The sequence below is a fragment of the Bos mutus genome, chromosome 16, assembly GCF_027580195.1.
Source record: "Bos mutus isolate GX-2022 chromosome 16, NWIPB_WYAK_1.1, whole genome shotgun sequence".
NCBI lineage: Eukaryota > Metazoa > Chordata > Mammalia > Artiodactyla > Bovidae > Bos > Bos mutus.
In genome coordinates, this window is record NC_091632.1 from 59,959,345 (window position 1) to 59,985,779 (window position 26,435).

Consider the following 26,435-nt stretch of genomic DNA (forward strand, 5'->3'; position numbering starts at 1 on the left):
TATATGTACACTGCATTAACTATAAAGTTTAAGGCTACTTTTATAATACTCAAGAGAGGAACTCAACAGAAATTTAAAGATAAAGGTTTATACTTCACAACAAAAACCTGAAAAGAAACAATAATCAATGATATTTTTATATACACTATATATAAATGTTTATATTTGTTTACATATATGTTCACATATAATAAATACAATAGTATCATAATAGTAAATAAACGCTTTTTGTTCTAAAGCAGATCTAAAGTAGACTATTTACTCACCAAGACTAATTAATCCTTCTCTATATTGGACAGACCCAAATTCTCAACTGTTGCTTACATTAGCAACAGAATTCTCAAAGAAGGAAAGAACTCTTGAAACAGTTTACCACAAGGTAACATGGCAATGCTCACCAAATTCACTTCGAGGCATCTCTCTTCGATTAAGCGTAGCAGACAGAGGTCTTGCGGGCGGGTCTGCCGTCAGCGGTGGGGAGCATTCTCCACCGCTCACAGGAGATGGGCCAAAAGAGCCATTCTGGCTCAGGGGACCTGCAGACAATGAGGAGGAGTTTGCACTTTAACCTTTTTTCTTTAGTAAGTTCTTGGGATTATTTCTAGGGCATCATAAATTTACACACATATTACAGAAATAAAAAGTAACTTAAAACACATTTTTCACCAAAATATAGACTGCTGCCATTTAAAAGTACTCCCTACCTCTCCGTGGAGGGTTTTGTGTGTTGGGTCTTCCTGGCATTGGTTTTACAATCACAGGTTCTTCTTGCATCATTGCCATCTTTTGGGTTAGTTCCAATAATCTTGAATATAAAGAAAGAATAGACTTAAATATGAAATAGAAAATTCCTTACTGGATATCATGGCACAGCCTTTAAAAACTCTTAAAACACCCTGAAAATATAAGTTTTAAAAACACATACTTATGTCTCAAGTTGGCAGCTTCTCTCTTCTCTTCAGCTATAGCTCTTTCTGCAGCACGAGCTTTGAGCTATTGGGAGGAAAAAAATCCAGAATAAGCTGTGATAGACCACATAAAATAAAGAAAAGAAAAAAAAAATCTTACCCAGTTATCGTGAGCTTTCTTCTCATGAGTAGCAATCTGAAAAAGACAACCCATCAAAAAATATGTTCAAGGATTCTGTATAATAGCTATTTTAATAATCTGTATCAGATAGCAAAGAATTCTGCCCTGTAGGGCAGTATAATTTACCTGGTTTTTAAATGAGCGCTCTGTTTTCTGTAGTTCATCCTCCATTTCTTCAATTCTCCGCCTAAGGGTTAAACTTCCTTTTATTATTTAAAGCGCAACTGCATAAAATTTTACACAATCTTACCATGTTCCCTTTAACAACTGTACCCTTTCAGACATTACCCATACATACAAAAACACATTTTTCCTGGTTATAGGAGCATATTGTGATTAAAACTAATACCACATAATTTCCTTCTTTATTATTTAAGAGCTGGAGATTCTGAATTGATACATTATAATTTCCTTAACTGCTCTTCATATGTTCTCAAACAATCCTGCTATAAATCTTTCTCCAGAAAGCTGTATCTCCTTTTAATTATATCCATAGGAAATTTTCCAGAGCTATGACTACTATCATTTTAATGATTTTTAGATACATCATACAGCAAACTGCCTTCCAAAAAAGATTTCGCCAATATATAAAACCACTCAGAACTGCTGGCATGAACCAAGCTTCCTCAGTCTTGCTAGTATTGGGTGTAAGGAAATTTCTGTTAATTTAACATTTTTTCCTTTGTTAACTTAAAATTTATGTTTTCTCATGTTAATGTTTTGACCATTTATTTCTGCTTTGGTGCTATTTTTGTTCTACACAGTGTAAAACAGTTTTGTTTTGAAAAAATGCCTACAGTAGTTTCATCAGCCACTGACACCCTTCTCAGAATCTGAACTCACTTGTAAGTTTTCACTTCCTCTGCCGCCAAAACCGCCTTTTCATCTGCAGCTGACAGCCGCTGCTCTCTTTCTTGCCGCTCATACTCTTCTTGACTCAATTTCCTAAGATAAAATCAGTTGTCAAATGAAGGTGCTTCTCTTTTTTCCCAGCATTCTGTCTAAATGTCTCTAGGTTACTTTCCATCCTTTCCAAAACATATTCATACAAAGTCATAGGAAGGAATTCAAACCTGCCACTTAGGGATAAAAATCACTCTGCCTGTTGGCAACACTTGCATTTTTTAACTTTTCACAATTCTCTACTCACTAATAAATGAAACAAACAAATGGAAAAAAATGCTGCATCCCATGGGCAAGTTTCTTGTGTTCGAGACAATGAGAGCTCATTTTACTTCAATATGGAGAGCCAGGGCTGATCAACCTAACACAATCAAGCTTACTAGGATAGAGCAGGGGATAATTACGGCTCTTATTTCTACCATGGAAAGGCCTGTAATTACTTCTCTTATTTCAATCTTGGAAGGACTATTTTTCAATCCAGACTGGCACCATGATAATTAGTCCTCAAAAGCCTTTTAGAAAGTCTTCCAATTGTGCAATTAACCATAGAACACTTCCACACTTCAGATGTGGAACTTCTACTGTGTATGTCAATGGAACTATGATTAGAGGAAAGAGGAAAATCTTAGAATTGGCAGTGACTATTGGATAGAAAAAGAATCTAAACTATCCCATAATCAGAGTATCATCTACAGAAACTGGTTTTAACTTTCAAGTTCAAGATATTAATATACTATAACAGAAATTTTAATGGTAGCAACATGTGATAATGGTTTTAAAATGCTTTTTTTTACCTTTCTAGTACTTTGACTATAGTTCTGATTCAAAAGAAACTTGAAACTTAGTTTCTATGAATCAGAAGCATAATCAGAAAAAACACAGTAAAAACAGTAATCACAGAGAAAAAGAGATATATTCTTTTGTAACTGTCCATTCAATATTTCAGCAAGTGTCTTATGAATGGCTAAAATATACTGGTTACCTAGTAAGATGCTAAAGATAACAATATGCGTGAAGTACTCTCCCTGTACTAACAGAGTGCACTGTTGAATGCAGTTTAGCAGCGCACTTAACCACAGAACAATCCTCTAACTCTGGCACAGGAAGAGATGTGAGAAAACTGGGTCTTGAAGAAAGATCACAGACAATTTTCCTTCCAGGAATTGAATGACTTAGTGTGAGAACATTAAAAACATTAGACAAAACATTAGACAAAAATATAAAGAACATGCTTGAAGGCATCAAGCTAATACATGAGGTCACAATCCAATAAAAAAAGGAATCTCAGAATTACAAGTAAGCTTGCCATCTGAAGTTACTTTTCCCCTAGGTTGACCCATGCACTGAAGACAATGAAGAGATAGGAGGAGGCTGAACAGAGTTCAACAGATTCCTGGGGGCACAGAAAACAAAGCAGAGCTAAGGGGTTCCAACAAGGGGCATCCTAGTAAAAGCCTTGGGTTATGTTGACACTAGAAAGAATTGTGTACTTGGAGTACCAAACAAACAATGCAGTGTCCTTTGAAGGAACTAAGTCATCTCTGATCTTTATTGCTGACTGGATTAAAGTAATGGCCACCTGCTAGAAACCAACTGTTTTTTTCCTTTAGGAAAATAACACCATCTTAGGCCTCCAATTCCTTCTACAGTGTGCACCACTCAATCAAAAATGCCTAGGCACCCCACAAGACACTGTCATTAAAATCTGAAAGACAACAGAAATGACTCATTGAGGATCCACATAATGGAATTATCACACAGGCTTTAAAATAACTGTGCCTTATATATTCAAGGAAGTAAAGATTACAAATTTCAGCAAAGGATTAGAAATATAAAACTAAAACACAGTAACTGATGTTAAGAACTCAATGAATGATTTTAGTAGCAGATTTGATAACTGAAGTGAGATGCCAGCACACTGGAAGATAGGTCAGAAAAAAACATACAGAATGAAGCAAATACAGATGACAATGTAGGAGACACAGGGGGAAGTAATTTTAAAAGATTTAAATGGAATCTCAGAGAAGAATGAGACAATTAATATGTGGATTAAAAACCCAAAAATTCAGCAGGTGTCAATGACCTCAAACAGCATAAATGCAAAACAGATTGGGGGTGGGGGAGTGGGGTGGAAGGAGAAGAGAAATGAAAACCAAAAACACCCATACCTAGGCAGCTCCTAATAAAACTGCTGAAAAACCAAAATAACAAAGACCACAAAGGCAAGGGAACAGGGAAAATAAGAGTGATACTAGATCCGTGAAGAAACTTTAAAACCAGGAAGAAATTGGTTATCTTTAAAGTGTTGGAATTAAGTAACTTCAAATATCCCAGAGCCAGCAGAAGATCCTGAAAAAAAGGAGTCAAAATAAAGATGTATTCACACAAAGATAAACTGGCCACATCTGTCACTAAAGGATGTTCTTCAAGTAGAATGAAAGGGATTCCAAATGAGAGACACCGAAGGTACAGGGGAGAAGGAAGAACTACCAGCAGACCTCAGAGATACTACAGGTTCAGTCCCAGACCACCACAATACAGCAAAGAAAGAAAGGGGCTTTTGGAACTGTTTTAGTCTCCCAATGCATATGGAAGTTCTGTTTACACCGTACTGTAAGTAGTGCAACAGCATCGTGTCTGAAAACCACATACAAGCCTTAACTACTGAACACTTTACTGCTAAAATACGTAACCATCATCTGAGCCTTTATGACCATTTTGTAATAGTAACATGAAAGATCACTGATCACAGATCACCACAGCAAATACAGTAATAATGAAAAAGTCTGAAATACTGTTAGAATTACCAAAATATGACACAGAGACATGAAGTAAGCAAATGCTGTTGAAAAAAATGGTACTGACAGACTTGCTTGACTCAGGGTTGCCACAAACCTTCAATTTCTAAGAAATGTAGTATCTGCAAAGCACGATCAAGCAAAATGCAATAAAATGAGGTATGCCTGTAAATTAAGTGACTACCGGCTGGAAAGCACTATAGTGGACAATAAAAACAACTTGTGGAGTTCAAATATACAAAGAATTAAAATGCAGGAGCATCTAAGTCAGGATGTCTATTAATTTAGTAAGTCCAGGATGCATGCTGTCGTCTTTAGAGTAATTACATGAAGACAATTAAAGCAACCAATAACTACCTAGCTTACACAGGGGAAAAGCAGAATTCTGAAAAATATTCAAACAACCTAAAAGACACAAAGAAGAAACAGAAAAAAGAACACAGAACAGGCCACCAAATACAAAGAAAATATCAATATGCAGATTTAAACCTTAACAGGTTTAAATACATTATAATTAGGAATGACATTACAAGGAAAAAGAAGAAATTACATTATAAGGGAAAAATGAGTACTCTGAGTAGTCACCTACTTCCGTCACAACTTACTCTAGAAAAGATTTTAAGGCACATAACCATTTGAACAGGCAGGAGATTGCCAGGTGGAAATAAAGTAAAAGGACATTTTTACTGCAGAAAGGCAGTATGTGTAATGACAAAGAAGCTCAGAGTGGCATGAAGAACCCGTGGTCAGGCTGCTAAGGCAGCATCAGGAGTCGCAGGAAACGCACCTGGAGAGGCCGCCCAGGATCACAGAGGGGCAGTGCCCTGTGCGCCTGCTGGAGAGTTCAAAATTGATCCTGAAGGAACAGAGCCTCCTTGACAGATTTTAAGCACGTGACAACATAAAAGGACTCATAGTTTGGGAAGTTTGTTCCAGCAGCTGTAGACTTTGGAAGAGGTATAAGAAAGAGAAACTGGAGACAGGTGACTAGTTAAGGTAAGGGGTGGCAGAAGAGATGATTCGAGTTTGAGCACACACAATGGCTTTGCGGATGGAGTGCAGTGTGTGCCCTGACATGTGACTGAGTGGATGCTGGAGAGTGCCGTATCGTACTGACTTTATGTATCATAAAGGCAACTGCCATTCAGGTAATTCAAATGACTACCAGTGTCAGAGAAGTGCTTTTTAAAAAATAATAATAACGAAATGAGAAATATTTGTCTAAAGCAAACAGTTACAACTGGACATGGAACAACATCCAAATAGGAAAGACAGAACATCAAGGCTGTATACTGTCACCCTGCTTATTTAACTTATATGCAGAGTACATCATGAGAAATGCTGGGCTGGTTGAAGCACAAGCTGGAATCAAGATTGCCAGGAGAAATATCAATAACCTCAGATATGCAGATGACACCACCCTTATGGCAGAAAGTGAAGAGGAACTAAAAAGCCTCTTGATGAAAGTGAAAGTGGAGAGTGAAAAAGTTGGCTTAAAGCTCAACATTCAGAAAATGAAGATCATGGCATCTGGTCCCATCACTTCATGGCAAATAGATGGGGAAACAGTGGAAACAGTGTCAGACTTTATTTTGGGGGGCTCCAAAATCACTGCAGATGGTGACTGCAGCCATGAAATTAAAAGACGCTTACTCCTTGGAAGGAAAGTTATGACCAACCTAGACAGCATATTCGGAGAAGGCAATGGCACCCCACTCCAGTACTCTTGCCTGGAAAACCCCATGGATGGAGGAGCCTGGTGGGCTGCAGTCCATGGGGTCACTAAGAGTCGGACACGACTGAGTGACTTAGCAGCAGCAGACAGCATATTAAAAAGCAGAAATATTACTTTGCCAACAAAGGTCCGTCTAGTCAAAGCTATGGTTTTTCCAGTGGTCATGTACGGATGTGAGAGTTGGACTATAAAGAAAGCTGAGCACAGAAGAATTGATGCTTTTGAACTGTGGTGTTGGAGAATACTCTTGAGAGTCCCTTGGACGGCAAGGAGATCCAACCAGTCCATCCTAAAGGATATCAGTCCTGGGTGTTCATTGGGAGGACTGATGTTGAAGCTCAAACTCCAATACTTTGGCCACCTGATGCAAAGAGCTGACTCATTTGAAAAGACTCTGATGCTGGGAAAGATTGAGGGCTGGAGGAGAACGGGATGACAGAGGATGAGATAGTTGGATGGCATCACTGACTCGATGGACATGGGTTTGTGTGGACTCTGGGAGTTGGTGACGGACAGGGAGGCCTGGCGTGCTGTGGTTCATGGGGTCGCAAAGAGTCGGACATGACTGAGAGACTGAACTGAACTGAAAAAGCAAACCAGGTACTTAGAGCTGGCCTGAATAAAACTTGGAAAATCTAAATTGATTTCTTGGTGAGCAAAGAATTAAGAGAAAAAGTCAGTGGTATGGTTTCAATGTTTAACAGCATCTGGCAACAGCAACCAAAGCATTTGGAAAAGATTAAATTTCCTTAGCAAAAGAAGCTTTCTCACAGACTGCTATAAACACCAAAGAGTGAACTACAGGAACAAACACAAATAGCAACTGCCACCAATAAGCTACTTGTATAGAGAGTTCAGGTATTTTTGTGAAGAAAATTTAAATATACAAAAGTATATCTTTCAAAAGATACCTAACTCCTAATTTGAGATGTCTATTTCAAAAGATTAATACCTAAATACACCAAACAGGTATTCCTAAATTCAAAACTCCCAATAACCTTGCCATATTTACGTATTATATATGTATACTCTGAATATTTGACCGTATTAAGTTCAAAAACTTACAATATTGTCAGTAACTAAATATTCTTTTTAAAGTATAATGATTCTACCAAAAATCATGTCTTATAAATCCCTCAGGATTTTTAAAGGCTATAAGAACTAGAACGAATGTAAGACAAATAAGAAGGATGTAAGTGACAACAACAAAGAACACTGGAATGAGCGGTGGAGCTGCAGAAGGGTGCAGATTATCAAAGAAGCACTTTCAGAACAGCAACTGTTAGTACCAATAACTACCACCCTTCAGGTAAATTACAGGCAATAATTTCTGACAATTAAGTCAAAATGGAAAAAAAATGCAAGTTATGGGAAACAGGGTAGAAAAGGAAGAAGCCTTTATCTATACTAAGTATAGATAGAAAATACAATAAACAATCTTTAAAAAAGACAAGATTATCTACAGTAGTACATGCATTTAGTTAGATGACAATATTGTTAACAATGAAGCACCATAATCTTACTTTTGTAGAGCCATCTCTTTCTGCTGATAGAGTTCATTTAGAATCTCTACTTTCTGCCTCAGTGTTTTGCATTCATCTTCCAGCACAGTTTTGGCAGACTGAAGTGAGCTGCGATCCTCTTCTAATTTCTTTATTTGGTCTACAGGGGATAAAATATCTTAGTTTTGTGTGTGTGCATAAGAAACGGAGAACTCGTTGACGGGGGCAGTATTAAAGGGGGTGAAAAATATGGAAAGAGGAAGTCATTCTTTATTTTTCCAACAGCAATTTTTTAAGAAGCAACCTACCTTCCAGGTTACACTTAGTGGACATGGAGGCTCTGAGTTTACACTGTAAAAGTTTCAGATCCTCTTCAACTACTGATATTGCAGTCTGTGTCTAAAAATTGCAGAAGAGAAAAATATTCTTAAAAGTAAGAATTCTTGATAGTAAATAGTCTTATATTTACTATTCTTAATAATAAATACTCTACTTCTCAATATTCTTACTAGTAAGAACATTACTATCACAGGCACTTATAGTGCTGGTGCTTTAGTCACTTAGTCATGTCTGACTCCTGCGACCCCATGGACTGCAACCTGCCAGGTTCCCCTGTCCGTGGGATTTCTGAGGCAAGAATACTGGAGTGGGTTGCCATTTCTTTCTCCAGGGGATTACAGTACTCTATAAAAAGGATTATACCCGAGAAACGTCCATCATCTGCTTAATCTGATTTTTCACCTTCTCACTCCGGTCACCTAAAAAAAGAAAAAAAAAGGATTTCATTGCTCTTTCCTTCCTTACTGTTTAACTATATGTCCTTGATTTCCCCCAAACAATTACCATGTTCAAACATTCAAAGAAAAAACAAACTAACCAAAAGAACTGGATTAGGCTATTTGACTTCCAAGAGATTTGCAAAGTTAGATTGAAAAAATTAATGAATTCCCAGTCTGTACAGTAAAAACATCCATGCAGTTCTTGAGCAGGAAGGAATATGTGAAATATAGCTTTTCTTCTCTCTTGGACCCACCCGCCCCCAGTCAAATATCTTCTTTAGAAAGACTCCCTCCTCTCCTCTCCCCTGGAACCTGCTACCAGGTATAGTTTAAAACACTCCCAATTGGGCAACATTCAACCCGGGATTCAGTGTCTAGAAATACCTCCTTCATCAGTAAACACTGTTGCCCTTTAGCTTCCACTCTCATTGCTTAGTTTACAGCTCCCTGCGGCTCAGTACTTTGAAAACTGGTTGCGGCCCTAAAACCACAGAGCTACAGATACAGTAGATATGAAGCTGAGAAACAAGTTTCTCCTACTGAAGAATGTTCAGGATGCAGAGGAGTGAGACAGGACTGATGCTGCTCTGGCGCCAGTGCACATACCCAGCTCTCAATGGAATGGGAAAGCCATGTCAGTGTTTACCACATGCCTAGCTGTACTACGACCCAGTAACCACCTCGGCCCAGTGCACAAAGCCCTGTAGCCCTCAGTGTTCACGAGAGATTGGCTCCGGACTTCCTTCCCCACACCTCCCCCACAGGAAACCAAAACCTATGGATGCTCAAGTACTTTATATAAAATAGCACAACCTTTGAACATAACCGACACAGACCCTCCCACATATTTCACCTCTAGGTTACTTATAATACCTTATACAATGTAAATGCTAAGTAAACAGGTGCTGGCATGAAGCAAATTGAAACTCTGCTTTTTGGAACTTTACGAAATTTTTCTCCTCCCAATATTTTCAAAACGCAGTTCGCTAAATCTGCAGATGCAAACCCACAGATTTGGAGGGCTGACTGTACAAATTCAGTGACAGGCATCTACAGCTGGAACCCTTAATAGGAAATTCAGTCTGCAGAAAAAAGCATTGGTGTACTTAAAGACAAGAAGGCACAAAGAGGTCCAACCTCCCAGAAACCAATCGTACCTCCCACTTCTCCATTTGCTAATTCATCTGATTCACTTCCTCCTTTATTTTGATCCTCAGATTCAGATTCACAATCTAACCGATTCAACTGTGTAATGCAATTAGTCAAAGCCTAGAAAAGAAGCAATAGGATATTTATTAGAAACAGCCTCTCAATTTCAACTGCACAGATTTCATGAGAATTTATGAGAATTAAGCATGTATTCAAGAAAATGAACTCACATTAATATTATCATCTTTGTGAGTGAGAGCTACTTCTAGATCTTTCTGAGACTTCTCAAATGATCTGATTTGCTCACTGAGCTCAGCATGTGATTTACTCCAGTCTTTGATTTCTTGCTGCAACTGAAAAGTTAAAATACATGAATTTCCAAACATTATGTTTGCAGAGGAGGCAGCAGGACCACATGAACGAGACAGGGAAGCGGGGACCACATGAACGAAACAGAGAGAAACAGTGCTTCTCTCTGGCTTGTCACTATGAGCTATGGCTTTGGTAAAAGGAGAGGACAGAGTGGCTCTAACACTCAGAACTGCAGTGAGAACCTAAGAGCTGTCAGGACATTGGTCTAGTGTACTGCATCCTGCAGAAAACTGCCACCAGTTCAAATAACTCACTTCCAGTAGGAACAGGAGGGCAATAGCTCACTGCCTACCAGGTCCAGACTCCACATCATGTAACCTTCTCTTGGTCAGAGAGGCAGTAACTCCTCAAAGGAGGGTAACAAATACCTAATTCTTTGGTCTAAGCAAATCCCTCGCCCCCTTGAGGCTACTCAAGTTAGTAACTGGTTGGTGCTGGATGAGACAAAGACTAAACATTCTGATAGCTACAGGGAATTGCATAAAACAGAAGACCCAGAACAGATGGAGAATGTATACATGCACTCAATCTGGGGAGCACAGTTTATACTTTGCATACCTAAAAATAGAATTCTGCATACATACTTCATTTTCTTAAAAACACATCCAAGAAGTAATAATACTTGGTTTTCTAGTTTAATCTATGATGCTAACTTTCCTTTACCTGCTCTTTCTTCTTCTTAAGTCTAGCATTTTCTTCTTGAACCCGATGGCATTCGGACTTCACTTTCTCTTCACTAAGTTTAGCTTCATTAAGGGCAATTTGAACCTAATGCAAAACACTGCTATTAGTGCAGTAATTCCAATGAAAAACACACAAAAAAGTTACACTTTCCCAATTAATTCATATGGTTTTGGTTTTTTGCATTTCCTAGCATACATCAATGTTTGCTCCTCAAAATACTAAGATATCATATTACTATCTTGCAGGAATTGTAGAGCATTACCTCTGAAAATTCTGAGGCATTCACTGAGATAACATCCTTTAACTTCTCTATAGATTTCTTATTTTCTGATATCTGCAATGGGGAAAAAAGGGCACAAAAATGTTTTAGGACTGCAGTAGAAACACTGGGATATATGATAAAAGGAAGAAACATTAACAAAACACATCCCAGTGCTATCCCCTAGGTACTGAGTAAAAGCAAACGATCCAATTTTGGCCTATGAGAAAAGTCAAGAATGTAGAAACATGAGGAAAGAAAATACTGAAGATATAAACGTTTCATACCATTCACAACTTTCCTAGTTATGACATAATGTGGTACATGATGGGATTAAAAAAGTCAAAGCAAAGAAAATGAAAAAAAAAATCGATTAGACCAGTTCAAATCAATGAATTTTCCTAGTGGTCAAGAAAAAAAATCCCAAAGTCACTTAAAACTTCTCTTGCTAAACTAAAAATGACTGCACTTGAGGGAGAAGAGCCAAATCTCAGAAACAGAATTCTAAAATTTACAAAGATACTCTGCCTTGTCACGGAGATGGAGCCTAACTCTTCATGCTTTAACTGTGGGTTGTGCACAGTAACCTTCTTCCAAAGAGTATACTATGCAAAGGATGGCGAAAGGGTTAATTTCATAGCAGAGAAACCTGTCAAATACTACCTCAGTCAGGTGATTAAGCTTAACTAGGTGTGCAATATATGGGAACATTCTCTATTATTTTTGCATTTTGTATGTAATTCGAAAAATGTTCAAGTATTTAAAGTTTATTTTTAGAAACAAAACATGCAAAAATAAATCAAAACAAGGTACTAAGACCACACAAAGGGGCAACTATTTCTTCGTTGCTCTCCATGTTTCAAAGGGCAGGGCCAAGCAACGTGAAAATTACCCAGGGCAGAGGACAAAAAATGTTTTCTAGGCCCATAAAAATAGTAACTTGGGAAAATCCCACAAAAACGCACAAAAGTAGGTTCCACTTCCCTGACTTTCAATATGACTCTAGTTACAGCACAGGAAAATGCAGAGTTCATCTCACCCAACCTACAAAATAGTTCAAAAGCCAAATTATAGCAACACTTAACAGCAAAACTCTTACCAAGTCCTGATTCTTGGCATTCTGTTCTCTCTCAGACTCTAACATAGCGCGTAAACTTTTAGCTGTGTCTCCCAGAATTTCATTAGCTTCTTCAAGACTCTTGATTTTATCCTACCAAAAAATGGATTAAAAACAACCATTCATTACTTTTCTTTAGTTTTTAGAATGTAATCTCAAAAAGAAGAAATTTTTACCTTAAATTTAATTGCTTCATCAGAAAGAATCATGTTTTGTTTCTTGGTTTCTTGAACATGTTTCTTTGATTCCTTGATCTATATAAAATAAAGCATTCAAACTTTAGAAACATAAATTATAGAGCTATCAAAACTTATCTCCAAATAGGAGATCGCTGAGAAGAAAGCAGTAAGACATGTATGATGACTGCTTCATATTTGAAGGGTTTGTAGGAGATAATGAAACTTAAAAATATGATTTAAGAACACTGTAATAACTGAACCATAGGACAGGAGGAAATAACTCGAGACAGAACCACGAGGGGGAGAGGAAATCAAAGAATAATACCTTCTGCTCATAACTTGACAATTTTTGTACAAGTTCTGCGTTTTCTTTCATGATATTCTTCAACTTCTCAGAAATTTGCTGTTCAGTGACTAAAAAGGGTGGGAAATCCATAATATTATCATGATCACTAAAAACTGAATTACCCAATGTATTAGCAGCAAAGACGTGTTATCTGGCACTTTGAGGTAAATGAACTTAGCAGAACTATTATGCTTTTAAAAAGAAATCTGTGTTTAATAGCAATAAGGGTATAAACATATTACTAAAATTTAAGAAAAATATAATAATAACCCTTATTTCAATGAGATTCCACTTCAAATTTATTTCAAAGATAAGAAACATAGTAAAATGTTTTAGCTCAGTATCTTTCCCCTTCGTGGACATCTTTCTTCTCAGAAAATATGATCACTTCAAATATATTTCATTTGAAAATAGAAACAGAAAATGCAAGCATACTGACATAGCTCTATTCCTCAAATTATCTACTTAAATATTTACTGTATTGAATTAATCATTAGCACAGGAACATGTTCACAGGTAATAAATTGCATTACATCAACATCCAAAGTCAGTCTGCTCAAACTGAATCTTCTCCCTACACTCAATTTGTTCCACCTCATCTCCTCTCACCTACTAGCGTCACCATCTACTCTGTCATCTAAGCATACAACCCGGGATTAGTAAAATATTCAGGAATTAATCAGAGATCAGATGTCACCATTTCTACTTTCAGCTTACATAAAACTCAGATCAAATATCAACACTGAGGGTACAGCACAAAAACAAAATAAGCCTGAATATTTACCTTGATATACTCTACTCTTTACCTAAAAGAGAAAAAAATAAGCTTGATGTCAAGACATCTTACTAATAGAATTATTATAGTTCTTAACACAACAGTCAAATCATAACCAAATGAAAATTTAACAATGATTTGATTAAGCATAAGGATGCACAGGATTAAAAAATAGGAAAAGGCTAAAACATTTCAAATGTAATCGGTAGTGATATTTCATAACAGTTCCTGATGGATAAATGCACTAAGGTAAATACCTTATTTTTGCAATGAAAGACACATCCACGTATTCTTTAAATGAGCACCAATCTTAGTAAATGAGCACTTAAGTTCCATAATGGAAAGGGATTATGAGATATCTGAAAACTGCTAAGAGAGCAGATCTTAAAAGTTCCCATCCTAAGCAGGGAAAAAATCTTGTAACTATGTATTGGTGATGGACTGTCAACTAGACTTTTGGCAATCATTTTGCAATATATACAAACATCAAATCATTATTTTACACACTTGAAACTAGTATATTACTTGTCTGTTATACTTCAATTTAAAAAAAGTGAAAAAGGAGTAACATTTTCCTGTTAAATACACTAATGCTTCATTTACCCAAAACCATTTATTTGACAGCCCCAAATAGCCAGAATGAGATCTAGAAACAAAGATAACTGAAAAAGACTTTGAGGAAACAAATTAAAGGCATAATCAGGGAACTAAGATATGCTTCTTCCACCAGAAAACATCTTAGAAATCCTAATCAAAGTTGGCTACTGGGTGAATTTAGAAATCAAATACATTAGACCATCTGATTTTCCCAACTCCCTAAAAATTGAGGTCATAAATCTAAAAGGGAAAAGACTGCAGAGGGAAAAGTCAGACAAGACTTAGCAACTAAACAACAACAAAAGGAAAATACACAAGCAACAAGAGAAATAACAGCCAGTATCTTCTAAATCATCCCCTAGTGTCAGCACTGAATTACAGAATAAAATCCAAGCAGTACTCAATTTTTTTAAAAAGTATACTGAATGTCTCTGTAACCTACTCCCTTTGTCAAACGTCATAAATGGTGATGAGATGCTCAGATCAGTCCACAAATCATCCACGATATCTCAGTATTATTATAGTATCTAACACCATTTTAATGATGCTCTCTACAAGAAACTCGGAGAAGGCAATGGCACCCCACTCCAGTACTCTTGCCTGGAAAATCCCATGGACGGAGGAGCCTGGTGGGCTGCTGTCTATGGGGTCGCACAGAGTCGGACATGACTGAGCGACTTCATTTTCACTTTTCACTTTAATGCATTGGAGAAGGAAATGGCAACCCACTCCAGTGTTCTTGCCTGGAGAATCCCAGGGACGGGGGAGCCTGGTGGGCTGCCTTCTACAGGGTGGCACAGAGTCGGACACGACTGAAGTGACTTAGCAGCAGCAGCTACAAGAAACTACATTCAGTTTCAACACAGAAATTAATGACAATTTCTCTAATGTCACAGCCTTGTTAATGAGAAAGTAAGCTTCCTTTATCCTCCTCTCACCCAAATCAATAGGTAGGAGAAAGCAGGAAGAAGCAAGAAACAGGCAACGAGAGTACGGAACGAGATCCCAAATGTTGAGACTGTGGGGCAGCAGTTAGCACATAAAGCCTACACAACCTTGCGTCAGAGGTTTTGAGATGGGAAAATCAAGACTAGAAAATAGAAAATGTTTTTGCTGTCTGTTCTCGCTCTTTTTTCCTTGTAGCTGAAGAAAAGCCCCATGAGATTTAAGGGGTCTTCACAACAATCCAGGCAAAAGACCTTTGTTTTAAAATCATTTTACAATCACTTGTGCAAGGAGAGAAAGCTTATTAACAGTGATATGTCTGAGAGAATTAGGAAACCAGAAGACTCAATTTTAGAAAGATAGGCATGCATCAAATGCTTCTGGCCACTTTAACTGCTAAGCTTCAACTGAAACCTTTTCATCTGCAAAGGTCATTTATACAGAATGATTTTTCCCCCAATTACATTAGATGACCATGAAACAGAATCGTTAAGTATGTATCTGTACGAGAATACATACACCTATAAGCATGAAAGACAAATTACACACAGAAAAGGACTCTAAGGAATAAAAATTTTAATGGTGTCTTTGGACACTACGTAATCTGTATTTCCAAATAAAAAGATGTTTTCTGAACACAACAGCATATGATCAAATTAGAAAATATGTGAAACATACATGTAAGGAAAAAGACTGAAAAATTATTTTTGATATATATTTTTACCATTTGCAGCATTTCTTCTGTGCATATATACCTTTTTACATAATAAACAGTTTATCTACACTATAAAGTCTTGGTTGTGGCTTTCTTCCACTTAACATTGAATTGTGAGCATTTTCTGTGCCCCAGTGTCTTTGAAATACATAAATTTTAAGAGCTGCCTAATATCTCATTATATGGATGTACGATAATTTAATAACCTGCCCCCACAACAGATCATTTAGGTTCTGTCAAGTTTCCACTCTAATTAATATGGTTCCATTTTTAACACCCCGTATATACTTTATGACTGGTTATTTCTTTAGGATAGATTACTTGACATGGTATTATACTATACAAAAGGACATGAACATTTTTAAGGCTTCTGATTTATAAACTAAAGTTTCCCCACTGAGATTATACACATGTCATCTTGTTCACCTAAGTCTTTACCAACAAAGATTACACTGAATTATTTTATAATGTTAGCTTGGATTATAAGCATTCATTTGAGTTCAAGTCAGTAATTAAAAGCAAAAGGGCCAGTGATATTCCTGTTTTAATGAGTCTAAAGGTATAAATTAATTTACTCACAGCAAGGACAGTTCTCCAGAAGAAAACAGCAAATGAAACAATTCCTAAGGAGGCAGTGATAAGTACAGGCTTCCATGGCAGTCCATAAAAATCAGGCCCAGGCTGGACATCATCAGGCAATGTAGCAAGGAGCTGGAAGAGAAACATTAGAAATAGTGGGAAACCTGAAAGGAATTTACAATAAAGCATCACAAAGAATCATCCACAGAAATCTAATTCTATCTCCATTAGACCGAGATCCCCTGAACGTTCTTCAGTATTTCCACTGCTTAAATAAAAAGAAGATATTGGCAGCCTCCTCTTTTCTGTTTGCTTGAAGTCTTTTTAAACATTATAAATCTCAATCTCTTTATGTGGCGCATATATTTCCATTTCGCAACAGTCTCCAAAACACCATTTTGCCCAACACACGGCTAGAATCCCTCTGGATCACCCTTTTTCTCTTAGTTGATTTGTATGATTTGAGAAGCCACATTAAAAAAAAACACGAAACATTACTATAGAAGTTTTTTACGGGTGCTAATAAAACAAGAGTGATAATGAACACCACAAACAATTAGCTTTTCCTCTGAGATCTTAAGTCTTAACTGTTTTCTACTTACATAAAGACAAACACTGAGAAACCTCAAACAGTTCCTGATAACTGGTCTAGATAGACCGCTCTGAATTTTAACTGGTTCCTAGAAACTCTGTTTCATTACAAACAGGGCATTACACTCCTCTCCGCTTCTATTTTCTGTTGTACTGACCCCATCCCCCAACGGTGTCATGGGTCAAGTGAAAAGGACCCGCAGGGACGTGATGCTCGCTTATTTTGACCACGACTGTACAATGGCAACCCACTCCAGTACTTTTGCCTGGAAAATCCCATGGACGGAGGAAGCCTGGTGGGCTGCCGTCCATGGGGTCGCGAAGAGTCGGACACGACTGAGTGACTTCACTTTCACTTTTCACTTTCATGCATTGGAGAAGTAAATGGCAACCCACTCCAGTGTTGTTGCCTGGAGAATCCCAGGGACGGGGAAGCCTGGTGGGCTGCCGTCTATGCGGTCGCACAGAGTCGGACACGACTGAAGTGACTTAGCAGCAGCAGCAGTACAGTCGAAAGCAACACACTCCCTGCCACATCGTAAGTACTCAATTTTAAAAAATGAAAACGCCACAAAACCTTCTTAAATACATTCCCACTATCTCCTTAAACAGCACCGGAACGTCCTGCCCGCCCCCGGCTGACACACTATTTCTCCTCCGCCCGGTCAGGGCACCCACTCCGCTCAGAACTGGTCCACCCGCCTGCCAGAGCTGGGGGAGAGGGCCGTCACCTCCAGGAGCCTGGCTATGAGTGCTGCGTAGAGCCCCGACAGGGGTCCCAGAAGCTCCGGGTCCCCCGAGGAAGAGGTAACAGAAGGCACAGTGGCAGGTACTGAGTCCATCGTGACGGGACAGCGGAGCGCGGCCGACGCTTCCCGGTGGGACAGCACCAAAACCCCTATCACCGCTTCCTCCTTCGGAAAAGACCCGGCTCAGGGGGCGGAAACTCGGACTGAACTTCGCCTTCCTCGGCCGCTGGCACTTTTGCCCCGCGCCTCCTAGAAAACACGTCATAATACACGGCCCCTGGCGGAAGTACCCATGCCTACGGGGGCCGGGCCTGCAGGGGGCGGGGCCACGGCGGAAGAAACCACCGGTCGAGCCGGGCGGGATGAAAAGCAAAGACACCGAGTAACAGGAGGGGGAGACGGAACGGCTCAGCAACTGCGAGAGAAAGCGCGATTCCCTCGGCCCGGGAGTTTCGAGGACAATCAGCTGAGGCTGGGGGAAAGGAGAAAGGTGGCCCATTCACGCCTGCCCAGAACTGGACCCTTTTATCTCCAGGTGCTGAGACGCCAGCCGCTCCCGGTCCCTCTGACGGACCACCCTCCGCCTCGGCCGCGACGTAGGGCCAGGTTCCTTCCCGGCCCTCTGCGGTCTCCGGCTCACTTTTTCCCTTTCAGGCTTCCTAATGTTCGTAATGCGCCCACGTTCTCGCTGATGCCCCTCTAAGAAATATAATTCTAGGGAATCTTGTCATTACACTTATGCCAGCGGGGTCAGTTCTGAGTCCCACTTTTTTACCGTTTTAGGATTTGTGGAAAAGGACAAGCAACAGTCTGGAAATCGCGTTCTAAGGGTGGAAGATAATAAAAATATTTAACCCTGAGGGGTGGAGGGGCTGACGTTTTTAGATGTTTAAAGATATGTATGTTTATGGGTTGAATATAAAGTCAATTCAGAAGAACAATTAAGCAGGGAAAGCTAGAAATAGAAGCGGGGGTAGTGGGCAAAGGCATGCTCCATAATTTAAAAAGTATGGTACTGGCCCAAGAATACATACAGACAGACCATGGAACAGGACAGATTTTTTAGAAATAGACCGAACTACATTGGCAATTTATAGTACAGTAAGATTCAGCTGTGAGAAAAACAGACTTTTTAACAAGTGGCATTGACATACCTAGATAACCAAGTAGAAAATAATAAAAATGGGATTTTTTTTTTTTTCTCACTGTCCACAAGGATAAATTCCAACTAGGTCAGAAACCTGAATGTAAAAATGAGAACAAGTAAGTACAAGAAAAAATACGGATGAATTTCTTGATTAGTCAGTTCAGTTCAGTCACTCAGTCCTATCCGACTCACTGCAACCCCATGGACTGCAGCTCTCCAGCCCTCCCTAACATCACCAACTCCCTGAGCTTACTCAAACTCATATCTATTGAGTCGGTGATGCCATCCAACCTCTGTCCTCCCCTTCTCCCGCCTTCAGTCTTTTCCTGTATCAGGGTCTTTTCAAATGAGTCAGTTCTTCGCATAGATGGTCAAAGTATTGGGGCTTCAGCTTAAACATCAGTCTTTCCAATAAATATTCAGGACTGATTTCCTTTAGGATGGACAGGTTTGACCTCACAGTCCAAGGGACTCTCAAGAGTCTTCTCCAACACCACAGTTCATAAGCATCAATTCTTTGGCGCTCAGCTTTCTTTATAGTCCAACTCTCACATCTATCCATGACTACTGGAAAAACCATAGCTTTGACTAGACAGACCTTTGTTGGCAAAGTAATGTTTCTGCTTTTTAATATGCTATCTAGGCTGTCTTAACTTTTCTTCCAAGAAGCAATTTAGTGTAGTTCAGTTGCTCAGTCATGTCCAACTCTTTGTGACCCCATGAACCGCAGCATGCCAGGCCTCCCTATCCATCACCAACTCCTGGAGTTTACCCAAACTCATGTGCATTGAGTTGGTGATGCCATTTAACCATCTCAGCCTCTCTCGTCCCCTTCTCCTCCTGCCTTCAATCAGAGTCTTTTCAAATGAGTCAGCTCTTTGCATCAGGTGGACAAAATACTGGGAGTTTCAGCTTCAACATCAGTCCTTCCAATGAACACCCAGGACTGATCTCCTTTAGGATGGACTGGTTGGATCTCCTTGCAGTCCATCTGTGGAGCTCCACCACAGTCCAGAACTGTGGTGTTGAAGAAGACTCTTGAGAGTCCCTTGGACTGTGAGATCAAACCTGTCCATCCTAAAGGAACTCTATTCTTCGGCGCTCAGCTTTCTTTATAGTCCAACTCTCACATCCATACATGACTACTGGAAAAACCACAGCCTTGACTAGTCGGACCTTTGGTGACAAAGTAATGTCTCTACTTTTTAATATGCTGTCTAGGTTGGTCATAACTTTTCTTCCAAGGAGTAAGCGTCTTTTAATTTCATGGCTGCAATCACCATCTGCAGTGATTTTGGAGCCCAAAAATATAAAGTCAGCCACTATTTCCACTGTTTCCCCATCTATTTCCCATGAAGTGATGGGACCGGATGCCATGATCTTAGTTTTCTGAATGTTGAGCTTTAAGCCAAATTTTTACTCTCCACTTTCACTTTCATCAAAAGGCTCTTTAGTTCTTCTTCACTTTCTGCCCTAAGGGTGGTGTCATCTGCATATCTGAGGTTATTGATATTTCTCCCGGCAATCTTGATTTCAGCTTGTGCTTCTTCTGGCCCAGCGTTTCTCATGATGTACTCTGCATATACGTTAAATGAGCAGGGTGACAATATACAGCCTTGACATACTCCTTTTCCTATTTGGAACCAGTCTGTTGTTCCATGTCCAGTTCTAACTGTTGCTTCCTGACCTGCATACAGGTTTTTCAAGAGGCAGGTAAGGTGGTGTGGTATTCCCATTTCTTTCAGAATTTTCCACAGTTTATTGTGATCCACACAGTCAAAGGCTTTGGCATAGTCAACAAAGCAGAAATAGATGTTTTGCTGGAACTCTCTTGCTTTTTCCATGATCCATCAGAAGTTGGCAATTTGATCTCTGGTTCCTCTGCCTTTTCTAAAACCAGCTTGAACATTTGGAAGTTCATGGTTCATGTATTGCTGAAGCCTGGCTTGGAGAATTTTGAGCATTACTTTACTAGCGTGTGAGATGAGTGCAATTGTGTGGTAGTTTGAGCATTCTTTGGCATTGCCTTTCTTTGGGATTGGAATGAAAACTGACCTTTTCCAGTCCTGTGGCCACTACTGAGTTTTCCAAATTTGTTGACATATTGAGTGCAGCACTTTCACAGCATCATCTTTTAGGATTTGAAATAGCTCAACTGGAATTCCATCACCTCCACTAGCTTTGTTCGTCATGATACTTCCTAAGGGCCACTTGACTTCACATTCCAGGATGTCTGGCTCTAGGTCAGTGATCACACCATCGTGATTATCTGGGTTGTGAAGATCTTTTTTGTACAGTTCTTCTGTGTATTCTTGCCATCTCTTCTTAATATCTTCTGCTTCTGTTAGGTCCATACCATTTCTGTCCTTTATTGAGCCCATCTTTGGATGAAATGTTCCCTTGGGATCTCTAATCTTCTTGAAGAGATTTCTAGTCTTTCCTATTCTATTGTTTTCCTCTATTTCTTTGCATTGATTGCTGAGGAAGGCTTATCTCTCCTTGCTATTCTTTGGAATTATGCATTCAACTGGGTATATCTTTCCTTTTCTCCTTTGCTTTTCACTTCTTTTCTTTTCACAGCTATTTGTAAGGCCTCCTCAGACAGCCATTTTGCTTTTTTGGATTTCTTTTTCTTGGGGATGGTCTTGATCCCTGTCTCCTGTACAGTGTCACAAACCTCCATCCATAGTTCATCAGGCACTCTATCAGATCTAGTCCCTTAAATCTACTTCTCACTTCCACTGTATAATCATAAGGGATTTGACTTAGGTCATACCAGCAGATGTTGGCAATTTGATCTCTGGTTCCTCTGCCTTTTCTAAATCCAGCTTGAACATCTGGAAGTTCATGGTTCACATACTGTTGAAGCCTGACTGGGGAACTTTGAGCACTACTTTACCAGCGTGTGAGATGAGTAAAATTGTGCTGTAGTTTGAACATTCTTTGGCATTGCCTTTCTTTGGGACTGGAATGAAAACTGACCTTTTCCAGCCACCTTTTCCTGTGGCCACAGCTGAGTTTTCCAAGTTTTCTGGCATATTGAGTGTAGCACTTTCACAGCATCATCTATTAGGATTTGAAATAGCTCAACTGGAATTCCATCACCTCCATTAGCTTTGTTCATAGTCACGCTTCCTAAGGCTTCGCATTCCAGGATGTCTGGCTCTAGGTGAGTGATCACACCATCATGATTATCTGGGTGGTGAAGATCTTTTTTGTACAGTTCTTCTGTGTATTCTTGCCACCTCTTCTTAATATCTTCTGTTTCTGTTAGGTCCATACCATTTCTGTCCTTTATTGAGCCCATCTTTTCATGAAATATTCCCTTGGTATCTCTCATTTTCTTGAAGAGATCTCCAGTCTTTCCCATTCTATTGTTTTCTTCTATTTCTTTGCATCGATCACTGAGGAAGGCTTTCTTATCTCTCCTTGCTATTCTTTGGAACTCTGCATTCAAATGGATGTATCTTTCCTTTTCTCCTTTGCCTTTCGCTTCTCTTCTTTTCACAGCTATTTGTAAAGCCTTCTCATACAACCATTTTGCCTTTTTGCATTTCTTTTTCTTGGGGATGAGTCTTGATCCCTGTCTCCTGTACAATGTCACGAACCTCCATCCATAGTTCTTCAGGCACTCTGTCTATCAGATCTAATCTCTTGAATCTATTTCTCACTTCCACTGTATAATCGTAAGGGATTTGATTAAGGTCATACGTGAATGGTCTAGTGGTTTTCCCTACTTTCTTCAATTTAAGTCTGAATTTGACAACAAGGAGTTCATGATCTGAGCCACAGTCAGCTCCCAGTCTTGTTTTTGCTGACTGTATAGAGCTTCTCCATCTTTGGCTGGAAAGAATATAATCAATCTGATTTCGGTATTGACCATCCAGTGATGTCCGCATGTAGAGTCTTCTCTTGTGTTGTTGGAAGAGGGTGTTTGCTATGACCAGTGCATTCTCATGGCAATACTCTATTAGCCTTTGCCCTGCTTCATTCTGTACTCCAAGGCCAAATTTGCTAGTTACTCCATGTATTTCTTGACTTCCTACTTTTACATTCCAGTCCTGTATAATGAAAAGGACATCTTTTTTGGGTGTTAGTTCTAGAAGGTCTTGTAGGTCTTCATAGAACTGTTCAAATTCAGCTTCTTCAGCTTTACTGGTTGGGGCATAGGCTTGGACTACTGTGATACTGAATGGCTTGCCTTGGAAACAAACAGAGGTCATTCTGTCATTTTTGAGATTGCATCCAAGTACTGCATTTCAGACTCTTTTGTTGACTATGATGGCTACTCCATTTCTTCTAAGGGATTCTTGCCCACAGTAGTAGGTATAATGGTCATCTGAGTGAAATTTCAGTCCATTTTAGTTTGTTGATTCCTAAAATGTCGATGTTCACTCTTGCCATCTCCTGTTTGACCTCTTCCTTCCCTTGATTCATGGACCTAACATTCCAGGTTCCTACGCAATATTGCTCTTTACAGCATCGGACATTACTTCCATCACCAGTCACATCCACAACTGGCTGTTGTTGCTTTGGCTCTGTCTCTTCATTCTTTCTGGAGTTATTTCTCCACTGATCTCCAGTAGCATATTGGGCACCTACTGACCTGGGGAGTTCATCTTTCAGTGTCCTATCTTTTTGTCTTTTCATAATGTTCATACTTGGGGTTCCCAAGGCAAGAATACTGAAGTGGTTTGCCATTCCCTTCTCCAGTAGACCACATTTTGTCAGAACTCTCCACCATGACCCATCCGTCTTGGGTGGCCCTACACAGCATGGCTCATAGTCATTGAGTTAGACAAGGCTGTGGTACATGTGATTGAATTGGTTAGTTTTCTTGATTACTAGGAGTGAGGAAAACATTCCTAATTATGTCTCAAGATCTAAAGGAAAAGATTTGTGAACTTGATTACTTAGAAATTAAAAAAAAAAAAGAGCATCCAGCCCTTGGACTAAAATAAGCAAAGTTTGATAGTGAAAACCGGAGGAAAAAATTATTTGAAATTTATTACAAAGGGTTAGTATTCCTAAAGAATAAAGAACTTTACAAATAGAGAAGCTGGCCAGCAAGCCTGCAGAAAAAAATGAAGATAGTCCTCAGGAAAGAAGTAGGAAGAGAAGAGCTCACAGACATAGGGAAACATGCTCTGTCTCACTCATAATAAAAGAAGTACAAATTAAACCTATATTGAGATACCATTTCTCACTTCTATTGGCAAAATCCAAACATTTAACAACATACTCTTTTAGTGAGAGAATGCAGAGGAAATGGGTATTCTCATACATTACTGATCATTATACAAAATGATACAAACCCCTATGAACAAGAATCTAGCAACATCTCCCCAAAACTACCTGTGTAATAACCTCTGACACAACAATCCCACTTCTAAAGATCTGTCTCAAAGATATTAGAACCAGAATAACAAATGCTAGAAAGATATATGTACAAAGCCTTATTATAATAACAAAAGATTGGAAATAACCAAACTGTCCAATGACAGAACAACTGTTGAATACATTAAAATATACGGCTGACCACTGAACAACACAGAGGTTAGGGGTACTAACCCTTGGTGCAGCCAAAAATCCCCATATATTTCACAGTTAGTGGGCTCTCCTTAGGCAAGAGTCCTCCTGCCTCCGAGGATTCAACCAACTGTGGACTGTGTAGCACTGTAGTATGCATTTAGTGGAAAAAAAAGCAAACATGTATAAGTAGGGATCCAGGCAATTCAAACTTGGATTGTTCAAGGGTCAACTGTAGTATGAAACTGGAAAAAAGAAATGAAATAATTCTATATACCGCTAGGGTTTGATTTCATATATATATATGTGCGTGTGTGTGTGTGTGTGTGTGTGTGTGTGTGTGTATAAATATAAAAGAGAAGAATAATATATATATATATATAAAAGAGAAGAATTTTAGGTAAAACTGACATGTAATAAACTATGCTTATTTAAAGCGCACAATCTGATAAGTTCTGACAGACGAATACATCTATGAAAACATCACATTCAAGATAATGAACATACCCTTCACCTCCAAAAGTCTCATCATCCCCTTGGTAATCCCACCTCCTGCCACTTGTCACTCCTCCCTGCCCCCAAGCAGAATTTCAGTCTTAATTGATTAGTCTGCATTTCCTAATGTTTTATATATATGGAATAATTCACTATGTATTCTATTTTCTCTGGCTTCTCTCACTCAGTATAACTTGAGATTCATTTGTGTTGCTGCATAGATCAATAAGTCATTACTATTTTACTGCTGAGTAGCATTTCATTGTATGGATAAACCACAATTAATTTACTTACTAACCAGCTGATGGACATTTTTTCCCCTCCACTTTTTGACTTTTGCAAACTGAGCTGCTACAAACCTTGATATACAAGGCCTTCTATGGATGTATAATTTGTGCTTGGTAGAAGAATGGCTAGATCATTTGACAGGTGTATGCCTACCTTTCTAAGAAACTGACCAACTATTTTCCAAGGTGGTGGTACCATTTTATATCCCCATGTGCAGTCCCTCCACATCTTCCCCAAAACTTGGGGAAGTGTTTTTAATTTCAGTCATTATTTAGTCATGATGGTTTAAATTTGCATTTCCCTCATAATTAATGATGTTAAGCTTTTTATTTTTTTAAAGTGCTTATTTGCTATCCACATCTTTTTTGGTGAACTGTTATTTTACTGGCCTATGTTTTTTCTTAGTGAATTTTGAGAGTTCTTCATATAATTGGGATATAAGTCCTTTATTAGATACATGCTTTGTAATGACTCCCTTCTAGTCTGTGGCTTGATGTGGTTAATTTTAAGCCCAGCATCTTTTTTTTTTTTTCTATTTATCCCATCTGTTTTTTGTTCCCTTTTTCCTCTTATTCTACCTTCTTTTAGATCGTCTTTTTAATGATATTATCATCTTTGTTGATTTATTAAGTGATTTATTAAGTGTATTCCTTGTTTTGTTGTTTTAGCGGCTGATTTAGAGTTTATACTATACTATATGTGCGTGTGCTTAGTTGATTGGTCGTATCTAACTCTTTGCGATCCCATGGGTTGTAGTCTACCAGGCTCCTCTGTTCATGGCTTTCTGCAGGCAAGATTACTGGAGTGGGTTGCCATCCCTTTCTCCACGGGATCTTCCCCACCCAGGGATCAAACCCAGATCTCCTGCATTGCAGGTGGATTCTTTACTGTCTGATCCACCAGGGAAGCCCATACTATACTATACACCTATACTATTATACTATACATCTTTAAATGATCAATGATCACAGTCTACGTTCAAGTGATACTGTACTACTTCATGTATGCAATAAGACTTCTACAAGTTATCACCTTTTCTCTCTCTCCTGATCAATAGTATAAATACTATTGTTGTCATATATATTATTCTTTACATATTTTGTAAACCCCATT

General features: G+C 38.8%; 1 protein-coding gene across 7 annotated transcripts in view; it reads right to left on the reverse strand.

The window, feature by feature from the left end:
- Nucleotides 1-26,435, reverse strand: part of MIA3 (MIA SH3 domain ER export factor 3) — a 59,685-nt gene that overhangs the window by 5,596 nt on the left and 27,654 nt on the right. For 5 of the 7 annotated variants that reach the window (XM_070385477.1, XM_070385474.1, XM_070385473.1 and 2 more), the window contains 18 exons: nucleotides 16,524-16,655; nucleotides 13,697-13,718; nucleotides 12,892-12,980; nucleotides 12,564-12,641; nucleotides 12,370-12,480; nucleotides 11,274-11,345; nucleotides 10,991-11,095; nucleotides 10,186-10,308; nucleotides 9,964-10,075; nucleotides 8,730-8,785; nucleotides 8,336-8,426; nucleotides 8,049-8,187; nucleotides 1,933-2,034; nucleotides 1,216-1,276; nucleotides 1,069-1,104; nucleotides 926-993; nucleotides 705-805; nucleotides 399-536 (listed from right to left, as the gene is read on the reverse strand). In XM_070385477.1, the coding sequence (XP_070241578.1) occupies nucleotides 399-536; nucleotides 705-805; nucleotides 926-993; nucleotides 1,069-1,104; nucleotides 1,216-1,276; nucleotides 1,933-2,034; nucleotides 8,049-8,187; nucleotides 8,336-8,426; nucleotides 8,730-8,785; nucleotides 9,964-10,075; nucleotides 10,186-10,308; nucleotides 10,991-11,095; nucleotides 11,274-11,345; nucleotides 12,370-12,480; nucleotides 12,564-12,641; nucleotides 12,892-12,980; nucleotides 13,697-13,718; nucleotides 16,524-16,655 (1,636 nt within the window). Of the gene's footprint in view, nucleotides 1-398; nucleotides 537-704; nucleotides 806-925; nucleotides 994-1,068; nucleotides 1,105-1,215; nucleotides 1,277-1,932; nucleotides 2,035-8,048; nucleotides 8,188-8,335; nucleotides 8,427-8,729; nucleotides 8,786-9,963; nucleotides 10,076-10,185; nucleotides 10,309-10,990; nucleotides 11,096-11,273; nucleotides 11,346-12,369; nucleotides 12,481-12,563; nucleotides 12,642-12,891; nucleotides 12,981-13,696; nucleotides 13,719-16,523; nucleotides 16,656-17,845; nucleotides 18,108-26,435 lie in introns of those variants that run through there. The other 2 variants (XM_070385478.1, XM_014480800.2) reach the window with 2 other exon arrangements.